The 25,187-nt window shown below is 39.6% G+C and overlaps 2 protein-coding genes across 4 annotated transcripts; one reads left to right on the top strand and one right to left on the bottom strand.

Moving 5' to 3' along the window:
• The first annotated feature begins 282 nt into the window (after positions 1 to 282).
• On the top strand, positions 283 to 6,266 carry tmed1b (transmembrane p24 trafficking protein 1b). The gene is made up of 5 exons (XM_026170281.2): positions 283 to 592; positions 1,929 to 2,026; positions 2,122 to 2,311; positions 4,944 to 5,111; positions 5,217 to 6,266. The coding sequence occupies exons 1-5, from the start codon at positions 395 to 397 to the stop codon at positions 5,265 to 5,267; spliced, it is 705 nt and encodes a 234-aa protein (XP_026026066.1). The 5' UTR covers positions 283 to 394; the 3' UTR covers positions 5,268 to 6,266.
• Positions 6,267 to 6,318: 52 nt separating this feature from the next.
• On the bottom strand, positions 6,319 to 25,130 carry dnm2b (dynamin 2b). Of its 3 annotated transcripts, none has more exons than XM_026170278.2 (20): positions 24,711 to 25,114; positions 22,113 to 22,186; positions 21,698 to 21,847; positions 21,402 to 21,605; positions 21,085 to 21,183; positions 19,095 to 19,255; positions 18,845 to 18,987; positions 18,619 to 18,754; positions 18,355 to 18,422; positions 17,905 to 18,043; positions 15,995 to 16,081; positions 15,835 to 15,905; positions 13,113 to 13,167; positions 11,234 to 11,344; positions 10,910 to 11,019; positions 10,699 to 10,810; positions 9,732 to 9,899; positions 9,186 to 9,412; positions 8,305 to 8,520; positions 6,319 to 6,814 (listed from the first exon to the last, which is right to left on the bottom strand). In XM_026170278.2, the coding sequence occupies exons 1-20, from the start codon at positions 24,869 to 24,871 to the stop codon at positions 6,775 to 6,777; spliced, it is 2,532 nt and encodes an 843-aa protein (XP_026026063.2). In that variant the 5' UTR covers positions 24,872 to 25,114; the 3' UTR covers positions 6,319 to 6,774. The 3 variants fall into 3 exon arrangements, with proteins under 3 accessions (XP_026026063.2, XP_026026061.2, XP_026026062.2); XM_026170276.2 differs by lacking the exon at positions 6,319 to 6,814 and adding an exon at positions 7,181 to 8,076 and having other exon boundaries at positions 24,711 to 25,130; XM_026170277.2 differs by lacking the exon at positions 6,319 to 6,814 and adding an exon at positions 7,181 to 8,073 and having other exon boundaries at positions 24,711 to 25,130.
• Between the last annotated feature and the right edge of the window lie 57 nt (positions 25,131 to 25,187).

Below are 25,187 nucleotides of genomic sequence, written 5' to 3'. Positions count from 1 at the left end.
TTCACATGCTCTGGTGCCGACTGCATGAGCCCTAAAATCATACACAGTGTTTTTTATGGCAATGTTTAGAGTTCATTTATCTGGATTTAACATAGACTCCCATACTGCGTTGTTCTCCCCCATCTCCGGGAGCGCGCCTACTGACTAGGTCGCATTTGTCACTGCATCCGGAGTCCTGTGAGTAGAGCATGTACAAGCTGACTCAGCGAAGACCTCAGCCCTCACTGATTGGAGGAAGACTGCTACTCTTCTTTCTCTGATTGGCCCGTAGCAGTACCATCTATTGCGGGCCTCCACCCAATCCCGGCATCGTAAAGTTCTGCTGCGGAAGAGGGGATGCTAAGGAGATGGCTCAACTTAGATAGCCCTGTGTTTTTCCAATAATATTTTCGCCATGGATGCACTTTGGAGGAAATCTAGAAACAGAGGACGGCTGCTTGTGTTTGCAGCAGTCTTTGTGTGGTATGCAGGGTCTGTGAGCTGTTTCGGTCAGAGCCAAGACAGCGAGTTTACGTTTCTGTTGCCAGCAGGAAGATCCGAGTGTTTCTTTCAAAACGCAGTAAAGAACGGTACGATGGAGGTCGAATATCAGGTAACTGTGTATGGGGGGTCCGAAGAAATAACCACTCAATGTCTACACAGTTTATTTCATAATAGCAGCGATAGCGGAACATGTTGTAGATGCCTTGCGTCACTCCTTTCAGCTAACGTTAGCTGGCATGCATGCATGCATTGTGCAGGTATTTTAATAAGCCACCATTAACGTCACTTTGAAGAATAATAAGTTATTACCAATGCATCTTTTGTTCCACATTTTCCTGAAACGGTAAGCAAGTCAAACCAAACCAACACGTCAAATCAAATCTAATTTATCTGCCACCGTTTTATAAATAAGGTGCTTCCCGAAAGTCAGATGCTTTCCCTGTACAGATCAATGATAAAAAAAATAGCGTACCGGAAATAACATAAAAGATTTTAATCAGTCACGTGTCTGATGGTTTCAGATCCTGCTGTTCGAGGTAAACCCGTGATGCCAACTCGCTGTAGTTCTTGACCCAGCTGGTACTAGGACTAATACTAGAACTAGTAAAACCATGGTCTAACAACCCCCATGGGAAATGTCTATGCCAGTAAGAAGTGTGTAAAACTGACAGTGACTCAGATCTCAGTTCAGACAGTCTCTTCATACTGATTCATTGTGATTCTGTGTGATGCAAAAAGAAAGAAAGAAGAAACAGTGAAGTTTTCCTTTTTTTTAAAAAAAAAAGTTTGTGAGTTAAAGTGTTTAAGAATCATGACCAAAATAATTATGAATATGCAGTAGTCTTTGCTCTAAATGAGCAGCTCTATTTTCTTAGGATTCATTGTTTGCTGTGTAAAATCAGACTGCAAAGAATCAGCAACATCACCAATCTCATTAAACGGCAGAAATATTAAACAGTATCTCAACAATAATGCAAACAATAATGTAAAAAAAAGATTATGTAAATATAACAACAGAGACCAGTTGGAAAATCAGCTGAACACAGAAGTAGAAAAGTAACTGTTGGGCATGGTATTAAAAGTTGTATGCTGCAGAAAAATTACAAATTGCGCAATATACAAAAAACAATGTGGGACCCAATGTTGTGAAATTATATTGTTCTAATTAGATGATTTAGTCACTGATCTAACTTGTTGCTGATTCATGGAGGAAGGCATTATATTACCTTTATGACTGTCCAAACAAGGCAGCACCTTGTAAGTATCAGTTTAAACAGGCTTTAAGACAGGAAGTAATACAAGTCAACCTGTTGTTTGTTTAGTGGGAGAGTCCCTCTTGAAAGTGTTAGTATTAGTTTGGCTAGAGACTTTTCTTTTACTGCAAAATGTTTGACATTTGAATTTGAAGGTGCACAATGTGCTTATGTGAATGTCTATTTTTCCAGGTAATAGCAGGTGCTGGTATGGATGTAGACTTCACAGTAGTCTCCCCTCAGGGCATCCGGCTCATATATGAGTCACGACGCTCTGATGGAGTCCACGTGTAAGTGGCCTGAATCTGTGATCATTCTTCATATATACCCTGTGGGTTATTACAACTTAGTTTATATTTGATATTTGCATTCTCTGTTCTTTCAGGGTGGAGCCCACAGAGGAGGGAGACTATGAAATCTGTTTTGACAACAGCTTCAGTCGCTTCTCAGAAAAGATGGTGTTCTTTGAGATCATTATTGAGGGCCAAGGAGGAGATGTGGGAGGAGATGATGAGTGGGCGGGCTTAGAGGAGCCTGAGGGAAGCCTTCTTGAATACAAACTGGAAGACATCAGGGTGAGTTTTAGCTTTTTGAATTCAAGCAGAAAAAGGGCAAGTTGCATCATTTGTTCCACTGATAAAAATCCTTTTACTGTCATTGATACCTTATTGCGTAATTAACGTCACCACTAGGAATTTAAAAACGCCGCAGCTTTTTTTGTCATCAGTTCCACACACCTCGTCTGGTTTTACAGAAACTTTCTTCAGAGTGTGTCGTTTGTTGTTATAAAAATAGTTCCCAAGCGAGGAAGTTTGGACATCCTCACTCAGTCCACTTGAAAATGAGTCATCATTAAAAAAATAAATTCAAGTGAATCATAAAACACACAGTGAATACTCAAAACTGTCATCATGATATTTACAGTGTGTTTACTGATTCACGGCGTAAACTCATGCATGCTGGAAAGCTGCTTTTCATTGACTCAAAAGGATACGGTTTTTGATTCGTTCACATAAATACTGTAATTTTTATAGTAATTTACTGTTATTTAATTTATTTTTTACCTTAACTGTTTGTATCCTCTTCCCTTTACTTTAATAAGTTATTAGTAAAATTAGTAATTTAGTCCCAGTTTGTGGGTAATGTAGACACTGTGATGTCATCCATCGCAGTGTCTGGGTTTAAAGCTTCAAAGCATTTTGGACACCTGCAAATGTTGTCTGTTTGTTTTTGAGGCTTAAATTCACCATATTGGGGCAGGAGATTGTTAGTGCTCTGTTATAGGCTACCACCAGCAAGCTTGGTTAGCAACTGTGTTAATACGGAGTACGCGTGTGGCACACCAACACACATATGCCTACCAATTATAGCTAATTACAAGCCAAGTGAAATACTTGAAATTCACTCATAAAAACTGGAGAACCAACTTCTTGGATGGTCTCACAGGCAGACATAATATTTGCCATACAGTCTATTAAAAATTTGCCAAAAATGGCGAAAAAAGCACAAACACAGCGTAGCGGACCAAGTGAAGCACTGGAGCTACAGATTAGCCTGTGTCGGCGTGCCTCTTAGTTCACATGGACACAATCATGAAAGAATATTAAAAAAAAAAAAAAAATCCATGTTAGTTTAGTTGTGACAAATGGGGCAAACTGTTCATAGAGACCAAAGTCACTGTAAACATGCTTTTTAATGGTGTAAACTTGGACATTTTAACATGCGAGTTTTTGTGTTGACTCTCTTTTGGAGCTTCAAGTGGCTTAAAGAGGAATTTGACTATTTTTGGCACTATTTTGCCTTGGCTTCGTTACTTAGCCCTGGTGTTTGCCACTTGGTGTTAGTGTTCTTTGACTGGCGTCCTCTTTTAAAATTACATTACACTGTTTAGGAAAAAAATCATTTCATTAGAAATACTACACTTTGCTTTTAGTGTGTAACATCTGCTTCACACTAAGCATGTTGTAAGAAACTCAAAATGGTATAAATTACATAAATATTTCACAGGCTCCAAAATTATATATGCAAGGGAAATGCACACTATGACAAATGGTTATTTATTTACGTTATTTTACCTCACCGGATATTAAGGGAGGAGAAAATAAAAAGCAACCATCATACAGAGAAACAGTGGGTGAGAAGAGGACGGGAAGATGCGACACTGAGAGATGAATGACTTGATCACATCTTAATAAAGCCTTTCTAACATGTGATCATGTGGTCATTTACAGTTGATTTACAGTTGACTTACGACGCAACTTTCCATGGTGGTTATACAGACTTAGAAATTAGCCACAACTTAACCATGTGTCTGAAGCAGCGTATACTCTGACACTCATCTGTGAAGTGATCAGATCATTAAAGTATTTGAGTAAAAGGGAACTGAATTTCGTTTGGGTTTTGAACACATTTCAAACTATTTTATTTAACCCCACTAGAGATGATGGAGAGTCCCATATATGCAAGTACAGCTTATGAAACTGAAAAGGCCTTTTAGTTGAAAGGTGATTTTTCAAAAACCTGAAAGATGTCCAGCTGCTTTCGACCAACACTTACTACACATACTAGTATGCTTCTGCTACTAGCCTCTACTTGGATAGTGTTTTTAGAAAAGGAAATCATATGTCTTTTACCTGTCATTCTTTGATATTCAGTTCGAACAAATTATGCTTGAGCTGTGAGACACAGACAGGCAGGGGAAGTGGGAAAGTTTTAAAAGACAAACTAATACACTCTTGGTTTTGTTTTGTTTTTGTGGGATTTTGCCGACGATATAGAAAATGTCAAATAACATCTGCTTCAATCTTTACACAGTGTTTGCCAGTTTTGAAGACTTAAATACTGATGCACCTGCTGGAAAATCATTGCCTACTTGGCAAGTCAAACTAGTTAAACTAAACCACACGATTGCTGCATGACGTATTATGGGTTTTCTAGCTGACAAACTTACATTTGACATGAACTGAAACGGCACAGAAAACGCATCTCTAAGTTCTGTTTTGACACCAAAATGGAAGTTTAGAAAAGTCATTAAGCCATTTGCAACTTCTATTTCTTCCACTTTACCAACTACACAATTGAAAGCTCGGTACTTTTGAGACCAAGCATAGCCTGTCATTTTTTCCCCTCTCGTTTCTTTTTCAAATCCCTTAAATCTTTGCTCCCTGTTGCTATCCATGTTTTCATGCCGGGCTTCATTCCCCTCAGGAATCCATGGAATCTCTTTACAAACGCTTGGAGCGCAGCCGACAGATGCAGACGGTGCTGCGCGCTTTCGAGGCACGGGACCGAAACCTTTTGGAAGATAACCTGTGGAGAGTCTCGTTCTGGTCGTGTGCCAGCGTGGTGGTGATGTTGTGCGTGGCTCTTACACAGGTAAATAAACATCTCAGCTTCACAACCTCAATAAGGGAAAATGATTTGTTTTGTACTTTAGGCAGACACTTTTCAAACCTGATATCCTGCCATCTTTGTTCACAGGTCTACACAGTCCGCAAACTGTTTGATGATAAGCGGAGGGTCCGCACATAGAGGGATTGTTTTGAAGTAATACATGACAGACCGGGAAGAAAATCAGCTGAGAACAAGGCATTTGGTTACCCATTCAAATTATTACTATTGTGTATTATTGCTCTTATAATCCACATGGACACAAACAGTCACAATAAATTCTGCTGGAGTTGTATTTAATTTCTGAGACCTTGTTCCACATTTCTTTGTGAGCAATAAGTAACATTGTTACACCCTTAAGGGTAACCAGATGAGTAAAGGGTTTAGGAAGTTTAGGTTAGTTAGTCATTTCTGTCATTTAGTGCCTTTAACGTCAGATCTTACCACAAGCCATCGAGGAAATGTTGTCCTGTTGTACTGTCCCATACTTCTGAAACTGTGTAAAGGTTTTGGGAAATTTTCACCAAAGGTGTCATTACCTTTGAAGGTCAATAGTGTAACAACACTTAACAATTGATCTGTGTAACTTCTTTGACTGCTGGTTTACAGGGGATAACATTGTGCAATAGTGTTGCTGGCTTATTTGTCCTCAACAGATCCTGCCATCGTAACAGCGATTTTAATTGTCATCACTCCAAGTGTTTCCTCGGTTATAGCCTTAGGGATGTTTTTCTTTTTCTTTGAGAGGTTACTGATTTATTGTTATGTGCCATTAAAGGACAGCTGACATACTTACAAATAAAAATGCAGAACAAGAATGAGGGATTATTTTTAGTGATTAATGATGACAAACGCGTGTCAGTTCTCTTTTAGACTTGTATACATGCAGGATGTATGTGAATGTAAGTTCATGTGTATATATCAGGATTGTTACATGCATGTTTGGTTTCTGACATTTTGGCTTCTGGGGAATCAGATCGGCCTTTTTTTTTTCTTCTTCTGATGTTTGTGTGTGAAAAGAATGTAATTTTGATTCTACTCAGCTTTTTATTTTTTACCAGATGCATTGTGTGTGAGATACTTAAAAATCAAGTTTTCATGGGAGTCACTGATCAGAATAAATGCATTTTTACACAGAAATACTTTGATGTGAGGATTTTTTTTCGGGATAAAAAGCAGCTGCAAACAGAACTGATTAAAGAATTGTCTTTATAAATAAGTCACATGATGAATTCCACATCAGTCTTGAATGAATAACATGCAGTAGATCAGCATGCCAAGGTAAACACACCTAGTAGGACAGTTAAGCTAAATGTTATCACAAAGCTTTGCCTTCAATTTACTTTTATTTCCTCAGGTTTGATAAACATTTCTGATAAAGAACAAAACAAATAATTTTTTCATGATTGCTACACAGTAAATTAAATAATAGAAATACTAAGTAAACTTAATAGTCTACTTGAATATACAGAGGATGCCAGCATTTCTCATTCTAGAAGCCAACGCATACAGAGTGTCAACTTTTGTCCAGCCACGACTTCTCTTGTAATGTATAACCATTATTTCTGCATGCACTTGTTATTTAAGTGTCTAGCTTAACAATTATACGTAGGACAATCTTCCTCCTGCTGTAGAGTCTGAGTTTCCCTCACCAGTGGTTGGGACGAGCAGGGACTTGCGGTGGCCGCCTGTATTAAAAGGTCACGAGAAGAAAAAAAGATTTTGGGTAACGGTATCAGTAAAACACAGCGGACAGAAGAAAAGGTGAGGAAGAACAGGATTGCATACCTTTAGTAATTCCTTCCCAGCTACATGAACGGCAAAACACCAAAAGCAACTAGCTTTCATCATGCTTTGCAGAAGATCTTATCATGCCGCATACAGAAAGTGAAATTTTTCTCTTGGTCTCCTAATCTTACAAATCAAAAGTTCTTAACCTCAATTCTGTGTAAATGCTGTCACAAGAAGCATGTTCTGCATGTTTCACTCTTTGTGCAAAAAAAAAAAAAAAACTTGAGAAAAGTGAAGAAGAAGAAGCTGCAGCCACCAAACACTTGTCTTTTTCTATTCATTTATTCACTCCATCACTTCATGAAGAAGAAGAACGTCTTCCTTACATTTTTTTCCATTATGGCTTAGATTTTTTTTAAGTAATTATAATTCCTTTCTTTACTGTAGGCACTAATGAGGATGAACAGTTGTGGGAGGTAATTGTCAGACTGGGTGTTTGACTGGGTAAGTTCACTCTTACCTCAACTACTGTATATTTATTGTTGTTAAACCAGAAAAAACCCCACTGCTCCAGCAGCAGTGGGTTTTTCCCCTCTTCTGTCTCTTGTTTACTTGGTCTTTAAAACAGAAATGGTAAAACCTTACCCATAAAAACTTAATTAGTCAAAATTATCAAGCATATAAAATACTGGTCACTCTAATTTGTATAAGCCTGTTTGAAGCTGAGAAAAATTGAGAGAAAAGTGCGGTTTTACTTATTGAGGTGAATAGTGTGTAAAATTGCTGACAAAATATTAGCAAGTACACATAATACAAAAAGTTATAAATTGTATTGTTGTAAGACACATTTCAATTTAAATGCACAATGAAAAATTCAGCCTGACTTGCTGGTTCCACACTTTTGAGCCATTAAAGTCATCAAATTTATCCCCTTTCATAATACTAAATGCAGGAAATGTCATTATGTACTTGTTAAAAAAAATCTCACAATTACATACAATATGCTTCTGAAATGCACAGACTGAAACAGCATCAGATTACTACTTAACAGTAGTCTAAAGTTACAGGAAAAAAATTAGTGACTATTTCTGCTTAAAAGAAATATATAAGTGTAAACAAAGTCTTTAAGACCAGATAAAAAAAAGGTTTCTAATCAAGAAGCGAGGGCTCTGAAGGACGTATGATAGTAGGTCGGTTGGGAGCAGCCGGTGGTCTTCTGCTGCAGGAAAAGAGAGGAGAAGAGGTATTGGGGGAAGGGAAGGGGAGGGAACATGCAAGGAAAAATATTATCAGAAGGTCATGCATCAGTTTTTCCCAAACCACCAACAAAAGCCTGAGTAACACATAGTGCAGCCCTTCACCAAATGTTTCAGTGCAACTTTCCCCAATACCAAAGCCACACAAAAAAAGCTTCAAGGTCTGTATGTGTGTGTGTGTGTAGTTTTACCTAGGAACGCCCGGTGGCAGCGCTGGAGGCACACGGGCCGGCCTTGATGGGACTAGAGGAACAGAGTTGGGATCGCCTGGAGGCCGGGAAGGCACGGGAGGTCCAAATGCTGGTGATGGGTTGACAGCAGATGGAGGACCTGGAGTGGCCCCCCTCACCCCTGGGGGTCGGCTGGGAGGGGCCCCTGATGCGGTGCCAGGACGGGATGCTGGAGGACTGAAAGAAAGATACGGAAAGATATTTAATATCATGTCAAAAACAAATGTCATATATTTAATTTTAGCATAGCATATATTTAAATAGGGTAAACGATACTGTCTTTTTTGATGTTCCAGCCGACAGAACTCATATTATGTGACTTTTATACTTCAATCTGTTTCATTACTGCAAAAAACATGAACATAGTTGGATGCTGGTATAACTGAAAATGCTCTTTTGCATTGGTGGAAAAAACAGTCTTTAGCTGACCTCTGCTGGACATCTGGAGTAATAAAATGAGTCAAGCCTAGTTTGTCTGTTTTGCAGAGAACTAACATTACTTTGGGATATTCAGTGGTTTGGAAACATTGAAACAAATCAACAGTGACTATATGTCTATTAATAGTAACACTGGGTCTCTACCTGGTGACCACAGATGTCAGTAAATTTAGAGTGAACTTGTCTTTGTGTTGCCCAAAACACAGATGTTGTGGGTACTTCCCAAATCACATGAGTTCATTGTTAATACAAGTGTGAAAAGGGTTTTAATTATTATTAATATTGTTTTTTTATTTCCCTTTATTATTTCCATAGTCTCAGCAGCTTTGTTTTATCTTGTATTTAAGTTTTAATGTAATATTTTATGTAAGTGTTGTGTGAATTTGTCCAAAATTATGTTGTACCTTGGCTCTTTGGCAATCCAGGTATCGTCGACGGGTGGCGGGACTGGAGTAGAAATCGTGGTGGTGCTGATGTCTCCGATGATGACCAGAGCTTCTTTCAGAGCGTGGTACATCCTCAGCATCTCATCTCTCCTCTGAGCCTGCTCTGCTGACTCCTCCATCAAGCTGCCCTGGTCCCCTGCAGAGTACAGGTAGGCAAGCAGCTCTGAGTGGATGAAGTCCTTGGCCTGGAAGTGCGAGTGGGAAAAGGGCAGCAGTTTAGAAAACGAATTCTAATAAGATTTGGTATTCCACATTTGAAAAGCTATAAATAATTTTGAGCAGGACTCTATAAAGTTGCTTTTTAGATAAAGTGCAATGTTTAAATTATTATATAATTATTCCCAGCCCCCCTTTTTAACACTGTTTTAGTCTTTGCCAACTCCTGAGGGGAAATGTATGACTCTTTTATCTGTACCACTACACTCAGCAGCTGTCTGCTTCCTGCCTGCTTTGAGTAAAGTCTCCGACTAATGTTGAGTCACAGCAATAAAGCAGTAGACATACGCTGTTGATCATGAGATGCATGATGGTCTTGGGCATGAGATCTCTGATGGACTTGTTGACAATGCTGATGTATGAGTCCACAAGGTTGCGGATAGTCTCCACCTGTCGCTCCAGCTGCGGGTCCATGGACACGGTGTCGCTAGAATTAATCGCATCTTCATTCTCAGTCTGCAGGACACCAGACAGATGGACAGAGACAGACGAAGCAAAAATGACCATGAATAGCAGGTGTCTTTAGATAAAAAGTTAACACATTTAGAAACACCAATTCTGGACTGTACCAGCAGAAGGGTACGATGCAAAGGTATTTCAACACAGCCAGGCTTTCTTTTGTGAGCTAGCTTTAAATAAATATATGAATAAAACCTCCGTCAGAGATAAACGATAATACAATTCCTTTGTGAATCGAGAGTTTCTTCTTCAGCCTCTGTGTGTGCTCACATAAAATGAGACTTGGTGAAAAAGGCACAATAGTGCTAGGAATAAGTGAAGTCCTTGCAGATGGTGGTTAATTATCATGAATTTATAACATTATATTAATTTTAACGCTGCTGCTTTTCACTTCTAATGTGACAGCTGCACATTAAAGGTGTGAAACTTTATACTTATACGTAAAAGATTAAAAGATGTAGGTCTGACACTTCCCCATAGTCCAATTAAGGAGACATGTAAATGACTTTTGGGCAGATCAAAGCAAAACTGATTTTGCTGCTCAAATATTCCATTTTTAAAATCTGTCTTCTATAGTTGAAGCTGTGTAAAATGGAATTAGCAGCAATTTGTCAAAGATAAAGATATTTGCATGTTGTTCCTGTGACAATGCAACAGTTTGCAATGCACTGTTGTGATTGTTATTGCAGTTTCCTTCAGTGTACTCTGAACATAATGCTTTGTAATACTCACCTCTGAAAGCACTAGAATAAACGGTTCCCCAGTTTTCTAGATTGTAAGTGTAACAATGAAATACCTGGTCCTTTTCTGGGTAAACACCAGCTCTCAGGAAGGAAGCCTTCCAGCTGTCAACATCCTCCTGAGTGTCACATGCCAGTTCAATCTGACGCAGGTCTTTGTACACATTCCTGTAAAAAAGACATGCACAAACTTTGACCAAAGATCATACCTAAAAAAACCAATCCCAGCATCACTGTAATGATTATAGTCGATTAAAGCATCCACACCTCTGTTCAGTATTGAAGATGGCAAAGACGTGCTTGCTGGACATGAAGCCCTTTTCCACATCTCTCAGCTTCAGGTTGTCAAGAGGCAGCATATACTTCTTTTCCTTTTCCTGATAAAAGAAACAGTTATGTATTGACAAGTTGAAAAGTAGACAGACTGAAATGCATAAAGTTATTTCAAAACAAACTCATTCACTGCTCGGAATAACTTTAAGACATTTCTTTAAACGCACACGTAAGATATTGCCATTGTTGGTATGCTGTAACTTCCGCTTTACTCCAGTAAATTATTACTTAACCTTTTGTCTTTGAAAGCAGCCTTACCTCTTCGTCTTTGTACCAGGACAGAGACTCGGCAGTCAGGACAAACCAGTATTCCTTGGATCCCCCTTTCATAATGCTGATGTTGATGGTGAGCCAACCTCTGCGGATGACCTGTACACAGTTAAGTCCAACAGTTGATTAAGCTGTACAGACAGGTGATCAACAGCAAGCAACCAGAATGGTAAAAACAAATGAAACCTAAACATACTCCGAATATATGCCCCAAAAAATGCCACAGCAACATTAAAAACAGCAACATAGCAGCCATGCTGGTGTAACAATGTTCTTAATAAAAAAAAGGAGATCACTAAGCAATCAGATCAGTCCGTACAGCATCAATAAATGCACCACAAAGAGTACAAACAAGTGATAATAGGTTCAAATGGAAAGTCACCTTCTTTGCATCCTTTTTACTGCCAGACTGATGAACAGGAAGACAAATGAACACACAGGGATAATGAGCAGACGTATGCAATACTTGAAATCTGGTTGGCGTAACCATAGATGGATTGCACAGTTGGTGCGTCAGCCTTGCAGACAATTTGTTACAGTGGATAGCTGTGACAAATTGGTTCAAAATGTAACTTTTATAGACCACTAGTGCACGAATTTCCCAGTATAATTAGTCATAATTGCAGATATGTGTCACTGTTAATTACTTAAAGTCTTAATACTGCAATTAAAATGTGATTTTTAAAAGAGCCTGTAGTTCAGCTTGGAAGGGATTACTGATGGCTAAATTTCATTAATCAAATGTGCTGGAGTGGAGCTACAAATTTCTTGTTTGTTTCTGTGGAATGGTCACTGACACAGCAAAAGAACTGAGCATCTGACCTGTGAGCTACAAAATAACAAAGCCACAGCTGTTTATGCTATGGCAGCAGTTTGTATCAGTCTATTCTGTTAAAACACATCCACACGGGCATCCTTTATGATTTGGCCAGTGGTTTTCAATTTCTTTGTGCCTGACACACACGGAGGGAGCTTAGGTACATTTGAGGCACATTAGTGGACCCTGGACCTAGCAGGAAACCTACAATCTCACTCCGTTGGCATTTTCTTCTGGTTTCAATCTTTCTAAGATTTTTAAGATGTCATGATTGATTTCCAAGCGCCTCTTTAGCTAATTTGGCACCATATCAGTAATCAGCTTCTCCTGACAAATGATGCACTGTTGGGCTTCTAACGCCGGTAAATCCTGCTGAAACTGCAAGTTTACAGACAGTTTTTCTACTTTCTTTAGGTAGTGGGTTGTCTTTACTGGTTTGCTGCAATTTACTCCAAACAACAAAGTTTTTCCAGAATTTTTTTTTTAGTACATGTGACTGTGAACTTATCGTAAGTTTAATAAAAATTGTCCCAAATTCCCACACATCAACTTGCCTTGTGTATACAGAACATTACAGTGAATTTTAAAAAAGGAAGCTGTAAGTTTTTTTGTTTGTTTGCTTTTTTTTAATGACAGCTACTCCAGTTCTCATAACACATCCTTGTTAGTGTAACTCTCACTTCCCAATTCCTCTCATCATGGAGTACAAATCTTGCTTCTCGGCATGGTCCGAATGACCATGCACTCTGCAGTGAAGAAGGAAGTGACAAATGGAGACGTGGGGGCTTCATACTTACAAGAATCTCTCCCTGGGCTATTTAAAGGAGAACCACAAGAAGAGGCAGAGGAAAGGGAAATTAAGGGAGAGTACTAGAGGGCCACAGACAAGAGTATGAACGTGTGACGAAACAAGGTAGTAATGGCAGGAGAGATAGGCTGAGACAACATCAAGAAATGAAAACAGAATAACAGCAGATGGAAGCAGGGTCTATGATGACATCACAGAGGCATGTGCACTTTAGATGAGGTGTAGACTGTATCTTTGATCACCTGATTGGGCATGGCTCGCTTCTTGGTGGCATTAGCTGCAGTCCTTTGCTGGGCGCTGTAGGAGGCAGATTTCATAACATCAGATACAGAACTGTTTTCAAACGGGGAACAGATGACGGAGAAAGTCAATAACTGTCACTACTCTTGGAATCTTTCATGCAACATAAAAGAATCTAAGACATCAGTTTCCTTTTGATCAGTTTGCTTAACGGCTACCCTGAGGTACCCCTGAGCAAGGTACCGTCCCTACACACTGCTCCCCGGGCGCCTGCTTAGTGGGCTGCCCACTGCTTCACTGAGTGAATGGGTCAAATGCAGAGAAAAACAAGTAATTTCCCCATGGGGATCAATAAAGTATCCATTATTATTATTATTATTATTATTATGATATATATTTTTTATCTTTAACCTCCTAAGACCCGAACTCTTCCACGGCATGCATTTTTAATTTCTCTTTGATATTTGGGCTGATTGGGGCCGGATGAATGTAAAAACAAAGAATTACCAGATTTTTTTTTACCTTATTTTTGTTTTTATGAAAAATAAGAGCCACATATGAGGATATTAGTTTAAAATTTGGATAGAACAGTAGCAGTATAATGTCCTCGTAAGTGGATATCAGGCCTTTGTAGAGCAGAATTGAGTATTTTGGTCTAAATAACCCAAAATGTGATGTCCACATATGTGGACACCAGGTCCTAGGAGGTTAAGGCAGAGCAGGATGAACTGTTGAGTAGCCTTTAAATGCATTTGGGTTTAGTAGAATTTCATTTTAAACTAAAAGGCAGAAAGATTAAACGTTAACCAAACCAAAATATATTTACACAAAATGCCCACTTTATTAGCCGTTCAACTGCCCATTAATGCAAATATTTAATCAGTCAGTCACTTTGCAGACAGTCAGTGCATTTAGGCATGTTCGAGCTGACCTGCTAAAGTTCAAACTGAGCATCAAAATTGAGAACAAGGTGGTTTAAGTGGCTTTGAATGTGGCACTATTACAGGTGTGAGGCGAGCTTGTCTGAGTGTTTCAGAAAGTGCTGATCTACACAACCATCTCTAGGGTTTACAACAGATGGTCCTGAAAAAAGATAATATGCAGCTGACGACAGTTCTCTGTGAGAAAATGACTTGTAGATGTCAGAGGTTAGAGTAGAATAGCCAGACTGCTTAAAGCTGATAAAAATAACCACTCGTCACAACCAAGCTATGAAGAAGAGCATCACTGAGCACACAACAGGCAGAAGAACAGAAAACTGAGGCTACACAAAAGGACAGTAAAAGACTGGAGAAATGTTGCCTGGTCCAGTGAGAGTCCGATTTCCACTGCTGCATTTGCATCAAAATTTTGCATAAACAACTTTCTGATGCAAATGCAGCAGTGGAAATCGGACTCTCACTGGACCAGGATGAGTAGGATGAATCCCTCCTTTTATTTTGCATAAACAACTTAAAAGGAGGGATTCATCCTACCATGTGTCAAACATTTAGGCTGGTGATGGTGTAATGGTGTGAGACAGGTTTTCTTGGCACACTTTAGGCCCCTTAATACCAAGTGAGCATACACAGTGAGCATACAGAGGCTCCCTGAGTACCTTTTTATGATTTTATGATTACAATGTACCTGCTTTCTGTTGGCTGTTCAACAGGATAGAGTGTCATGTCACAAAGCTCAGATTATCTCGAGCTGGTTTCTTGAAAATGAAAATGAGTTGAATGTTCTTAAAAGGCCTCCACATTTACTATATCTGAATCCAGTGGAGGACCTTTGGGGAGATGGACGTGCAACTGACAAATCCAACTGTGGTGCTATCACTTCAATATGGACCAAAATCTTTGAAAAATATATTTTCCAGTGCTTTGTTGATTCTCTGCTATGAAAAAAGGCATAAGGTGGAGCTCCCAAGGCAAAAGGAGCTCCACCCTAGGTACTAGGTGTACCTAATACAGTGCCCAGTGACTAATCACCTACAGTCATGGCTAATGATTATGTTTGTTCATTGTTAGAACTGAAATTGATGATTAAACATGTGGTTTACAACAGTGTGACGAAATATCTATCACTAAAACAGCACAAAAAGAAAAACAACTGCAAATTCTCACTTCTACAAATTCTGACACGTTAACTGACAAGTTACAAGAAACTGCTCTAGGGTAATTCCACTGACAGGTGTGAGGTAATCGGTGCCGCCCTTAGGTTGTATTTTAACTGTAAAGGTAAAATAATCCCAATAAATTTAAGTGAATGCTTTTTGTGTTGAGAAAGAATCTTAGCCTGTGTATGCATCATTTCAAATTTAGGCTTACTTTTTCCTGATACTACAGAACAGTTTGAAAGTTCCACACGATAAAGCTCAAGATTTGATTGATAAACTCTACACACTGAATTGATCTTAAAGAGGATAAAGCTGTTTACGCAGATGCCCTTTCTCACATGTGGCATATGAGTCTGCTTCAGATGAGTTTTCAGTTATGGGTTCGTGTTTGGAGCACACAGGAGGCAGGTCACATGACAGCCACTTGCTTGCTAAATGATTTAAGACTTAGATGTTTTCTGGTAGCAACTAGTGGTGGAAAAAGGCAGATAATGTTTTAGCCACTACGATTTATCATGGAAATGGAAAGATTTTACTATCATGTATATAATTAAAAAGTGAATATGAACCCCCACATTTACTTATCCTAATTAAACTGAATAATCTATATTTTAAGTTGGTCTTACTTGGCAAATCCAATAAAGTCCTCATGGTTAGTGTTTATGTAGGACAGCTCAATGTCAATCAACAGCAGCACCTGCCAAAGAGGGCAAAACATGACGTGTTGTGTACACAAACAAGGCAAGCTTTATAATTGTTCAGGCAAGCTCCATCTCTAGCACGCACCTGGTCTTTGGTTTTGCTGTCTCTCTCTCTGATATAAGTGGTGACAATCCGCTCGGTCTCCTCTCTCAGTCGGGGGTACGAGGTCAGCTGTAGAAAGCACACATACAGAGACACATGCACTGCTGCAGATTGATGCAGATTACACACGGATACACTGTTACTGCATGCAGGCTCAACACTGTAAAACAATCTGTGTCTCCTTGTCAGCAGCTACACTCAACCAGTGACAGTTAAGTTACACCATGAACACATGTTTGAGGTCAGACAACTAACACACAACACCTTAGGAGGCATGCGTTAACAAGTCCTCTATCAGCTTGAGATTTTTTCTTATCTATGAAAATGTAACCATATTATAAAACAGCACCGGGTTAATTAACCCCTTCCACTGTACTATAATCTCAAGCTCATAGAGAAACCAGGAAATCAGTGAGGTTAAAAGATAGGAAAGAGGGAAAAAACAGTCTGGAAGAGCATTGTGAGTGTCTCATTGTGGATGTGAATAGTGTAGAAAAGGTACACCACTTGAAATATACACAACACCAGCCACAGCTGTGCCATTTTAAGCAGCCACATGTCTTGTGAGAGGGGAATGGATTTGATATTGGTGAGGTAGTGTTAAATCACTAATCCCAGTGATGATGGGCTGAGTGGATTTCAGGATCAGAGTGGGAAGGGGCTCTTGGATTTGTCATTGGGGGTCCAGGGGAGCAGCAGGATGGATGTTCAGCAAAGCCTTCAAGCAGCGGGACACTGACAGGACGAGTTAGTTTATTGAATTTATCTGCTCTTTATCACTATTTAGTCTTAGCCTGTCTGTTTTTTCTCCTTCACTCTTTTGTCCTTTAGCTCTCTCTCCATAACCTCAACATGCCTCTCTGCTATTCATGTTTACCTTTTCAGTGCACTTCCTGATCAGGGTGACAAGCTCGACGACGACCAGGTCAACACATTTCAGACAGGGATCTTTCAGCTTAATGATCTGCTTTTTCACTATAGCTTCAAACGCCAAGTCTGGGGTGAACAGGCCTGTCCTGTAGTGATGCATCGTGGGAGTTGGAGGTTTAATATCAGGAGAAAGAGGAGGAAGTGTTGTATGTGCCATGGTGGGAGAAAAAAGGGAATGGTGATAAAAAAAACCAAAAAGCCCATGTTGGATGGAATAGTTTGGGAAAACAAAGCATTTAAAGAGGGGATGTAAAGATGAAGGTTGAGGAATATGACAAAAGGGAAAAACAGGTGGTTAGTTAGTTCTACTTCATGTTCAGAACAGAAACAAGCTGCAGGTTGATGGAGGTTTCAGCTTCCTGTACATGTGCAAGTTAGCTGGTCGGCTTATATCTTCTTTGTCGCTGTAGAAACACGACATCAAACTGTGTACAGGCAATCACAATAAAGCCTAACAACTTTGGTTAGTCCCACCTTCATAACACAATTTCAACTTGCCCAAAAAGAGTTCCCCCCAGTGTCAGCTATATGTTGGAGTTTCGCGATTGAACAGAAACAATAGCATGCTGAAATTTAGTTCAAAGCAGGGCTTTGATTAAGTATAATCTCAGGAAGCAGCTGTGGCTGTAGACGCTGTCTCGAGCTATTTCTTCAAACCAGGCCTGCAGCTTGTTTTTTGCAAAGAACCTGTACAGGAATGTGTCACAGCCCGTCTATCTCTTACTACACACTCCAATGCACTGCAGTACAGCCAGAACACGTAGCTTTATATTGTTTTCTTCATATCAGAAAACCTCAAAGCAGGATTATAAAATAGTTCTTTAAATTCCTGTTTCAGTTGTGCAATCCAAGAAAAAAATGTCCAGATGCACACAAAAATGGCTACTGTTGGGTGAAAAATTACATCTGGCAGTACAAGCTATGCATGAGTAGCAGTCGGGCAGGCGACCATGCAGTGATACCTTATTGGTGCACTGTCTGACTGTGTTGATGAGCTCCTGGATGACCAGGTCGATGCATTTCAGACAGGGCTCTTTCAGCTTAATGATCTGCTTTTTCACTATGGCCTCAAACGCCAAGTCTGGGGTGAACAGGCCTGTCCTGAAGGACATACAGACAAGACAAACATGGAGACATGGAGTAGGAGACACATGGGAACAGTGTGAAACAGGTACATACACACAGGGAAGGCATGAACGGAGAGTGGAGAAAAACAAACGAGGAAGAGCAGAGGAAAGAAAATATACATAAGGCTGACAAGCAGCCGAGAGATTACAGAAAATGGTTACAGAAAAAAAAAACACATTATAGCCAGGACACAAAAGAGGGACACATAAAGCGCGGACAGAAAAGAGGTAAGACAGGTGAGCAGACAAATGTGTGGGGTTTTTTCACAGCCTGGCTCAACTTGCCTGACTCCATGGATGTTCTTGATGGCATAGCTGATCTCTTTCCTCAGCTCCTTCTCATCAAACTCCATCTAAGACACAGTGGATTTGATTCATTATGTGTATCATCGGTGATACTTGCAGCCAAATTAACAGTAGCAACAGTCTAAGAGGCGCTTGTGTTCTTTGGGTAATTCAGGGGCAAATAAAAAATATATGACCTAAAAGAACTCAAAAAAACAAAGAAAAATAATTGTTTTTGAGAAAAGGGATGATAACACTTGTCACCTTCACTAGTTCAAAGGGAAACCGCTCATGAAAGATACGGTTAATCTTCGCTCCACCAGACAAGTTGGAAGTATCCACTTGATCTCCAGACCCTTCTATACACTTCTCAAAGTCCACACCAAACTGCTGCACCATCCTGCAGGTTTTACAAAATGAATATTAAATGTAATATCCTGTAGAGTTTTCATGCATCTGTGGATCTGGGTCTGTGGAAGTGGGTACTGACTGAAGTAACGCCTTTGTCTTGCGTGCCGGGTCGTCAGGACGGAAGTTTTTGTATTCCTCCACCTCCTTCTCCAGTGATAGCAGCTGGCTTTGGAGTTTACTGCGTAACCCTGGCAACGTGTCGCGGATGTGGTTGGTGAGTTGCTGTAAAGAAGTTACAAAAAAATTGTACGTTTTTATGAACACTTCTGTGCTATAAGTGACTGTCGTTGCCTGATATATGTGTTTGTATAATCAGGTGTGTGTCTCACTTGATTGAGGGACTTCTGGAGGTGTGGTGTACCCATGCGTTCTGCAATGTGCCTGTATGCAGGATGAGACAGGAAGAACTTCCTTTCAGCGGCTAAAGCGGCACGGATGTCTTTCTTCCCATCAATGTCCTTTTGACTGCGGTTCACCACACCAATATAGCCTAAAGAAAAGTACAAACAAGGCACCCAGGGAGTTTAGAAGACCAGAACCACATCATTTTTTGATTTGTAGTCACACAAGAAATTTAATGGACTTACTAAAGACCAGACAGAATTCACAAAGTGGAACATCCCCCCACACTTTACTAAAACAACAGCACATGTGACTAAAAAGTTCTTTTGGTTGCTAGGCCAAATATGTTAAAAATTACAAAACTAAATATTATACAAAAAGCTACATGCAGTTCCTACAAAGTTAATTTCTTAAACTCTGATTAAAACAGTGTTTGTTTTACATCAATTTAAAAAAGAAAACTCATAAAAATACTCTCAAAGGCTCAACACACACCCAGTAAACCTCTGTTTGAGCTCTTGCCCTTGGGGAGGAAATTCAGAGCTATTAAATCAAGGACAAACCGATTAAAGATCAGTTTCTTTCCTAAAGTAATTATTCCACCTAATGCTGAATAAATGCCCTTTGACTGCTGTTTTCGAAAGCAGTGGGAAGGCAATGTGTAATATGTGAAAAAACAAGAACACGTGACTGTGTTTTATTATGTTGTTTTTCCTTAGTTATTATGAATTTGCTTTCTTTTTATTGCTCTATTCTTCTACTGGATGCATTTCATTTTGTTGCTGTGGAAATGATAATGACAATAAAGTGTCAGAATCTGAAATAACAGGTAAAAATTGAAGCAAACCTTAAGTCAAAAGAGCCTCTTTGAAACATGAGCTGCAATTCCACCAATCCCCACTAGAGGCTATGCAGTAGCTTTTTTTACCCCTGTATTAAAATGTTCAACTTCTTGTTTATCCTCCTGACAACCAGGCTATTCATTTATGACCTCTGTAATGGACATTTGCTTTTTTGACTCATTTGAGCTACCCTACTAAGTCCTGATGTACTAAATAGAGGACATCCTGGACTTTCCATTGATATCTCATGTGTTTGGGTGGCCTCTTTTAGCTCCAAAGAGGCAGGAAATCACAAAAAAGTTCAGTGGGAAGATTCTTTTGTCCTTGGGTCTCAGGAGGTTGGAGTCAGGAACAAAATAGATTTGGTCTTTACAGTTAATCCCCCTGTTTTTATGGCAACCACATTATGCTTTATTATGTTTGTGGCTGTCTGAGTAATAGGTAGGTGTCGTGTTGTCTAGCATTTTACCCGAATGCACTCTAAAGAGCTGATGTTCAGTTATTCCAGTAAGTAAGTATTAAATAGGATGCTAACTAAAATGATGCTAACTGTGGCTGTTAATTGGCAACACAAAACTGTGTAAAACAACATCCTTTTACAAAGGAAAGTAATCAGCCATCTTTAAATGCACACTTAATCGGGCAATTATTTTGTATCATTATTAATATTAACTTCTATTTCATTGGTTAATGCAGCATAAAAACTGTGTATGGAATCATCAGTCAAATCTGACAAATAAAATAAGATAAAATACAATTTTAAAAAAGCTTAAACATGTGGCTGACTTGCATGCTGCTACCGTGCATCTTATGCACAGGCTAATCCATATTCCAAAGGCCACTGCAGCAACCTAGGTTCAAGTTTATCACAGATTTTTTGCTCCATGTTTGCTAATTTTGCCTAATTCTTTCCCTCCTGGTAGTTCTTTTTCCGCCTCATTCAATTCATCAATTAATTTGGGATTATTTGAGAGACATGCCTCTATCTTAAAATATCTCTGGCTGTTGTCCCAATATAGTCATGCGAGGTTTAAAGAAAACAACAATATAGCAAAACCTGTTGTCCACAAAACAACAGGTGATACTGCTGTGGGTATGGCGTGGGAGTTTTAATGCTTTGGTTTTGTGTCCGTACCTCTGCGGAGCGGCAGAAGTTTGTTTTCCAGGATGTCTCGTGCATCTGTCCCCTCGTCCATCAAGTCCAACTTTGTGATCACACCAATGGTCCGTAGCCCTGAAGAAAAGTCATAATTATGTTTTAGCATTCAGATAGATAATCTCAGAATGATTTCAAATAAAAACTTATTGTCATCAGCATTAATAACTGTTGAGTAACAAATAATTTGCAGTTGCTGTACAATCCCTGAAGTTGCTGCAAAAATTATACCGAAAAAGTTACAAAAAGAAAAATGTAGATGTGTGTAGGTCCGCATATTCTGAACATTGGCTTACCCTGAGGGTCCACCTCCTTTGCTATCTTGAGGGCATCTGAGTTGGCCAGGTCTGTGTTTGCAGGGGTAACAGCCAGGATCAGACAACTCTCCTTAGTGATGAACTGTAGCAACATGTCTCTGATCTGATGCTCAATGTCCTGGGGTTGGTCACCGACAGGCACTTTAGTCATCCCCGGTAGGTCAATCAGGGTCAGGTTCAGCACTGACAGAGAAAAGAGGGAACGGTGAAAGTGATCAGACGGATGTTGAGCACTGGCACTAAGAAGGCTGAGTTTGTAAACGTGTGTGTGGTACCATTAGGGGAGTAGACACGGAGGTTGATGGGGATAGGGGAGATGCCTTTGTTGGATCCAGTGAGACGGTCTGTTTCCGCTTCGATCTCCTGGCGGACCTCATCAAAGTCCACAAACTTCCTTCCTTTACAGTGCAAGAACTCTGCATACTCTACATGGAGATAAACAAGTTTTAGACGGCAAGGAGAAAACCGAATGGACTGGAAAGAAACGGCACAAAGTAACACAGCTGTAAGATGTAGTGAGTGAAGCTCAATTAGTGGCATAAATGATGCAATTATTAAACCTGTATTGATATGGATTTAGAGTGCAGGATTGTAAACGCAAAACAATCCTGTGTGGTACATTTCTCCAGCTTTCTTCAAGAAAGACCAGATTTTCAAGAACTACTTCCTAACAACTGAGAAACAACTTGCCTGCTTTACTGTTAACCAGCTGGAGGATGAGAGGGCGACGGGTGACGATGCCAGATCCTCTGGGCAAAAAGTCCCTGAAGGAGAGAAGCAGGTAAAGTTTAACACAACAAGTAATGTTTAATGGACAGGCTTTTCTTTTTTCTTTTTTCTTTTTTAGTTTCATACAGCGTTTACAGCACTTATGTTTTTTGCATTTCTTATTCTATTATACTTTATAATTCCTTGTGTTTAGTAATATATTTTACATAGCACTAAATCTACTTTTTTATTTGTTTTGTAACATTTTTCTGTCTTATTATCAGCTTGTACGGCATCTGTGAAGTGATCTTAAAACCGGCAAATAAAAGGTGCTTTACAAAAAGGGCTTGACTTATAAGTAAATACAACAACAAAAAACATCAATTTCATTTTGAAACTATATCAAAATCCTACATATTTAGCATCCCCTACCAAAATAAGAGTTCATGGTGTAAAACAGCTTTCATATACCATTAACTGGAAATGCAGGCCTCCATCTGAGGTTTTGCATTATTAATGCAAACCCAAGATTGACTTGCATCCCTGTTCAATATAAATAGATCAAAGACAAATAGATGTCTCCCACTGTTTGCCCTTCTCATTACATACACATTCATCACAATGGAAACTCCTGTCCGATAGAATCGTGATCATTTCCAGGTCACCGACTACACATCTCTCTGGGCCATGAAAATATGTCCTTATCTGTTTTTCTGTTTGCATGCCCAGCCAGCAGCAAGGTCCAAGTTTTATTGTAAGGTAAATAAGCCCCACGCACTAACATATAATGATTTGAAGCTATACACATGTATACAGCCTCTGCTTGTAGTCATTGCTGACAGCGCAGGGAGGAAATTGCACAACTGTGGACCCATCCTGTTTTTTTCTCTCTCTTCCTGTCACTTATGAAACCACAACATGAATCGGTTGAAGCAGCGGGTCATCTAAACTGGAATTGCAAAGGACACTGCTAACTGTTTTTTGTCCTCTAAACCAAGTACAATTTAAAAAAACAACAACTGATGATTTAGTCCACCAACACAAAATTAATCATGAACATTTTGCATTATGATAATCTTTTCTTTCTTTTTTTTTAAACAAACAAAAATTTAATTTTGGGGGATAATTTTACATTATAGCAAAATGTAAAAGGAACTTTTTTTCCCATTTAGTGGAGAACTAAAATAAGGGAAACTTGTCAACATTTTATAAACAATAAAATAAAACAATAAAATAGAAAAAAAAACCCTACATCAATAATCGAAACTGTTAGCCGGATGTGTCTGACAAAAACTAACTTCCACCTTCGTAAAACAAGTAAACCCCCCAATCTCAAAACGCAGTGCTTCATCTCTGAATGTCAGTGGAGCAACTAACAAACATGAAAACAGCTCTGTGCTCTTCTGTGGGTATCTGGTGGTACCCAGTGTGTCATATACACATGACAGTGCAGCTGGTGACATCACTGATGACCCCAGCACAAACACATCAATGCCTCTACTGTCTCCCTCGGCCACTGCTTGGGACTTGGAGACAAAAGGAAACGGGGAAAAAGGAGACATGGCAGCCTAATCCACATTCCCGATCTCTTGAACAACAAATGAAATCATTTGGACATGTAGTCGATTAAAGTGGTCCTGTTACTTTGTTACTAAACTCAAACTGTGGATTAGGCCCCTATAACTGCATTACGGCCATGTCACATTCCCCTTCCGGATTTTGTTTCAAGCTATGTCAATGTGTTTTTAATGTAAAATACTGATTATTTTACACAACGTAATAAAGTGAGCAGAGTGCCTCAAACATATGGCAATAATGTAACAGCTGTTTTACTGCTATTTATCATCAAGAAGAATCATACACTGCTTACTGGAATTCCTTCTAGCTCATTCATCAGCCTCACAAAGAAATTCAACAGTGCTTAGCATGCTGAAAGGGCAGAGTCAAGGCATTTTCATATATATACGATGGGTGTAACTGTCTCATAATAAATGATCAATCCACGATGACTTCATCATAACTGCTAACAACCTTTACATACCTCACCCTTGAAAGTAAAACATTTACCTGACCTGTGTAATTTGAGGACTATGAAGCTATCTTTCTTTTCAGAATGAGCAGTCTCAAGGAAAACAGCCTTTGTAAATGTTTGACAGAATGGGCCTAATAGGAAGCAATGACTGGAAAGAACAGTGGACACAGATCTAATGAGAAAGTCGCATTCTTGACTGTATAGTTCAAGAACATGGACGCTAAGACGAAAGCTTTTATTTTTTTTATTGCACTTTACTTTAACACTCGTTTTGTACCAGTTCTGCCAGTCACTAAACAAACAGCTGTGTTCTTGCGTAAAATGCGTAATTATCGATCGTGAATAGCACAGCTCCATAATGGAAATAATCTGTTGGAAAACTGGGAGGCTCCGACACACAGACGCGTAACCAAGTGTTTAGCTGGCGACTTTTACGCAAAAGCTCTGTGTTGTTTTTATTAAAAGAACAACGAGAGACTCCTGCCAAAAAAAGAAAGTTAAGCTTCACAGTGTCAGTTTTAGCCAATTCTACATATTAATGGTACAACCTCCCAACGAAATTCTCCAACACGGAGCTCTTCCCTGCACTCTGACCGCCGACGACCGCTATCTGAGGCAGGTCCAAGTTGCAGGTCTGGCCGATAGAGCTGAAGGCGTCTTGGAGCTTGTTGATGAGGGGAATCAAGTCTTCCATTCCCCGGTTTCCCATAGCTGCAGCTCGGTCAGCTCAGTGGGCTTTATTCTGCTCTCCTCCACGGTCAAACAGGAGCCAAGGGGGTCTCTTGTCCAGCAAACCAAAAGTTCCCGAATGGCAGTGCAGTCTGTCACAGGCTCGGGGAGTTTATTTCAGTACGACACGAGAGAGCTAAGAGTCAGAAGTCCCACCAGCCTTTAGTAAACTCGCAAGAGTCTTAAATGTGTGATCGCATGATAAAAGTCGCCACATTAGACTGAAAACTTCTGTCATCATCCGGTCAGGCGACACCCAGCCTCCGCCGGAGATTGTAGCTCCGCCTGGAGCGTCA

This window comes from Astatotilapia calliptera, chromosome 6, assembly GCF_964374335.1.
Source record: "Astatotilapia calliptera chromosome 6, fAstCal68.1, whole genome shotgun sequence".
Lineage (NCBI taxonomy): Eukaryota > Metazoa > Chordata > Actinopteri > Cichliformes > Cichlidae > Astatotilapia > Astatotilapia calliptera.
This window is presented reverse-complemented; position numbering and strand designations above follow the sequence as displayed.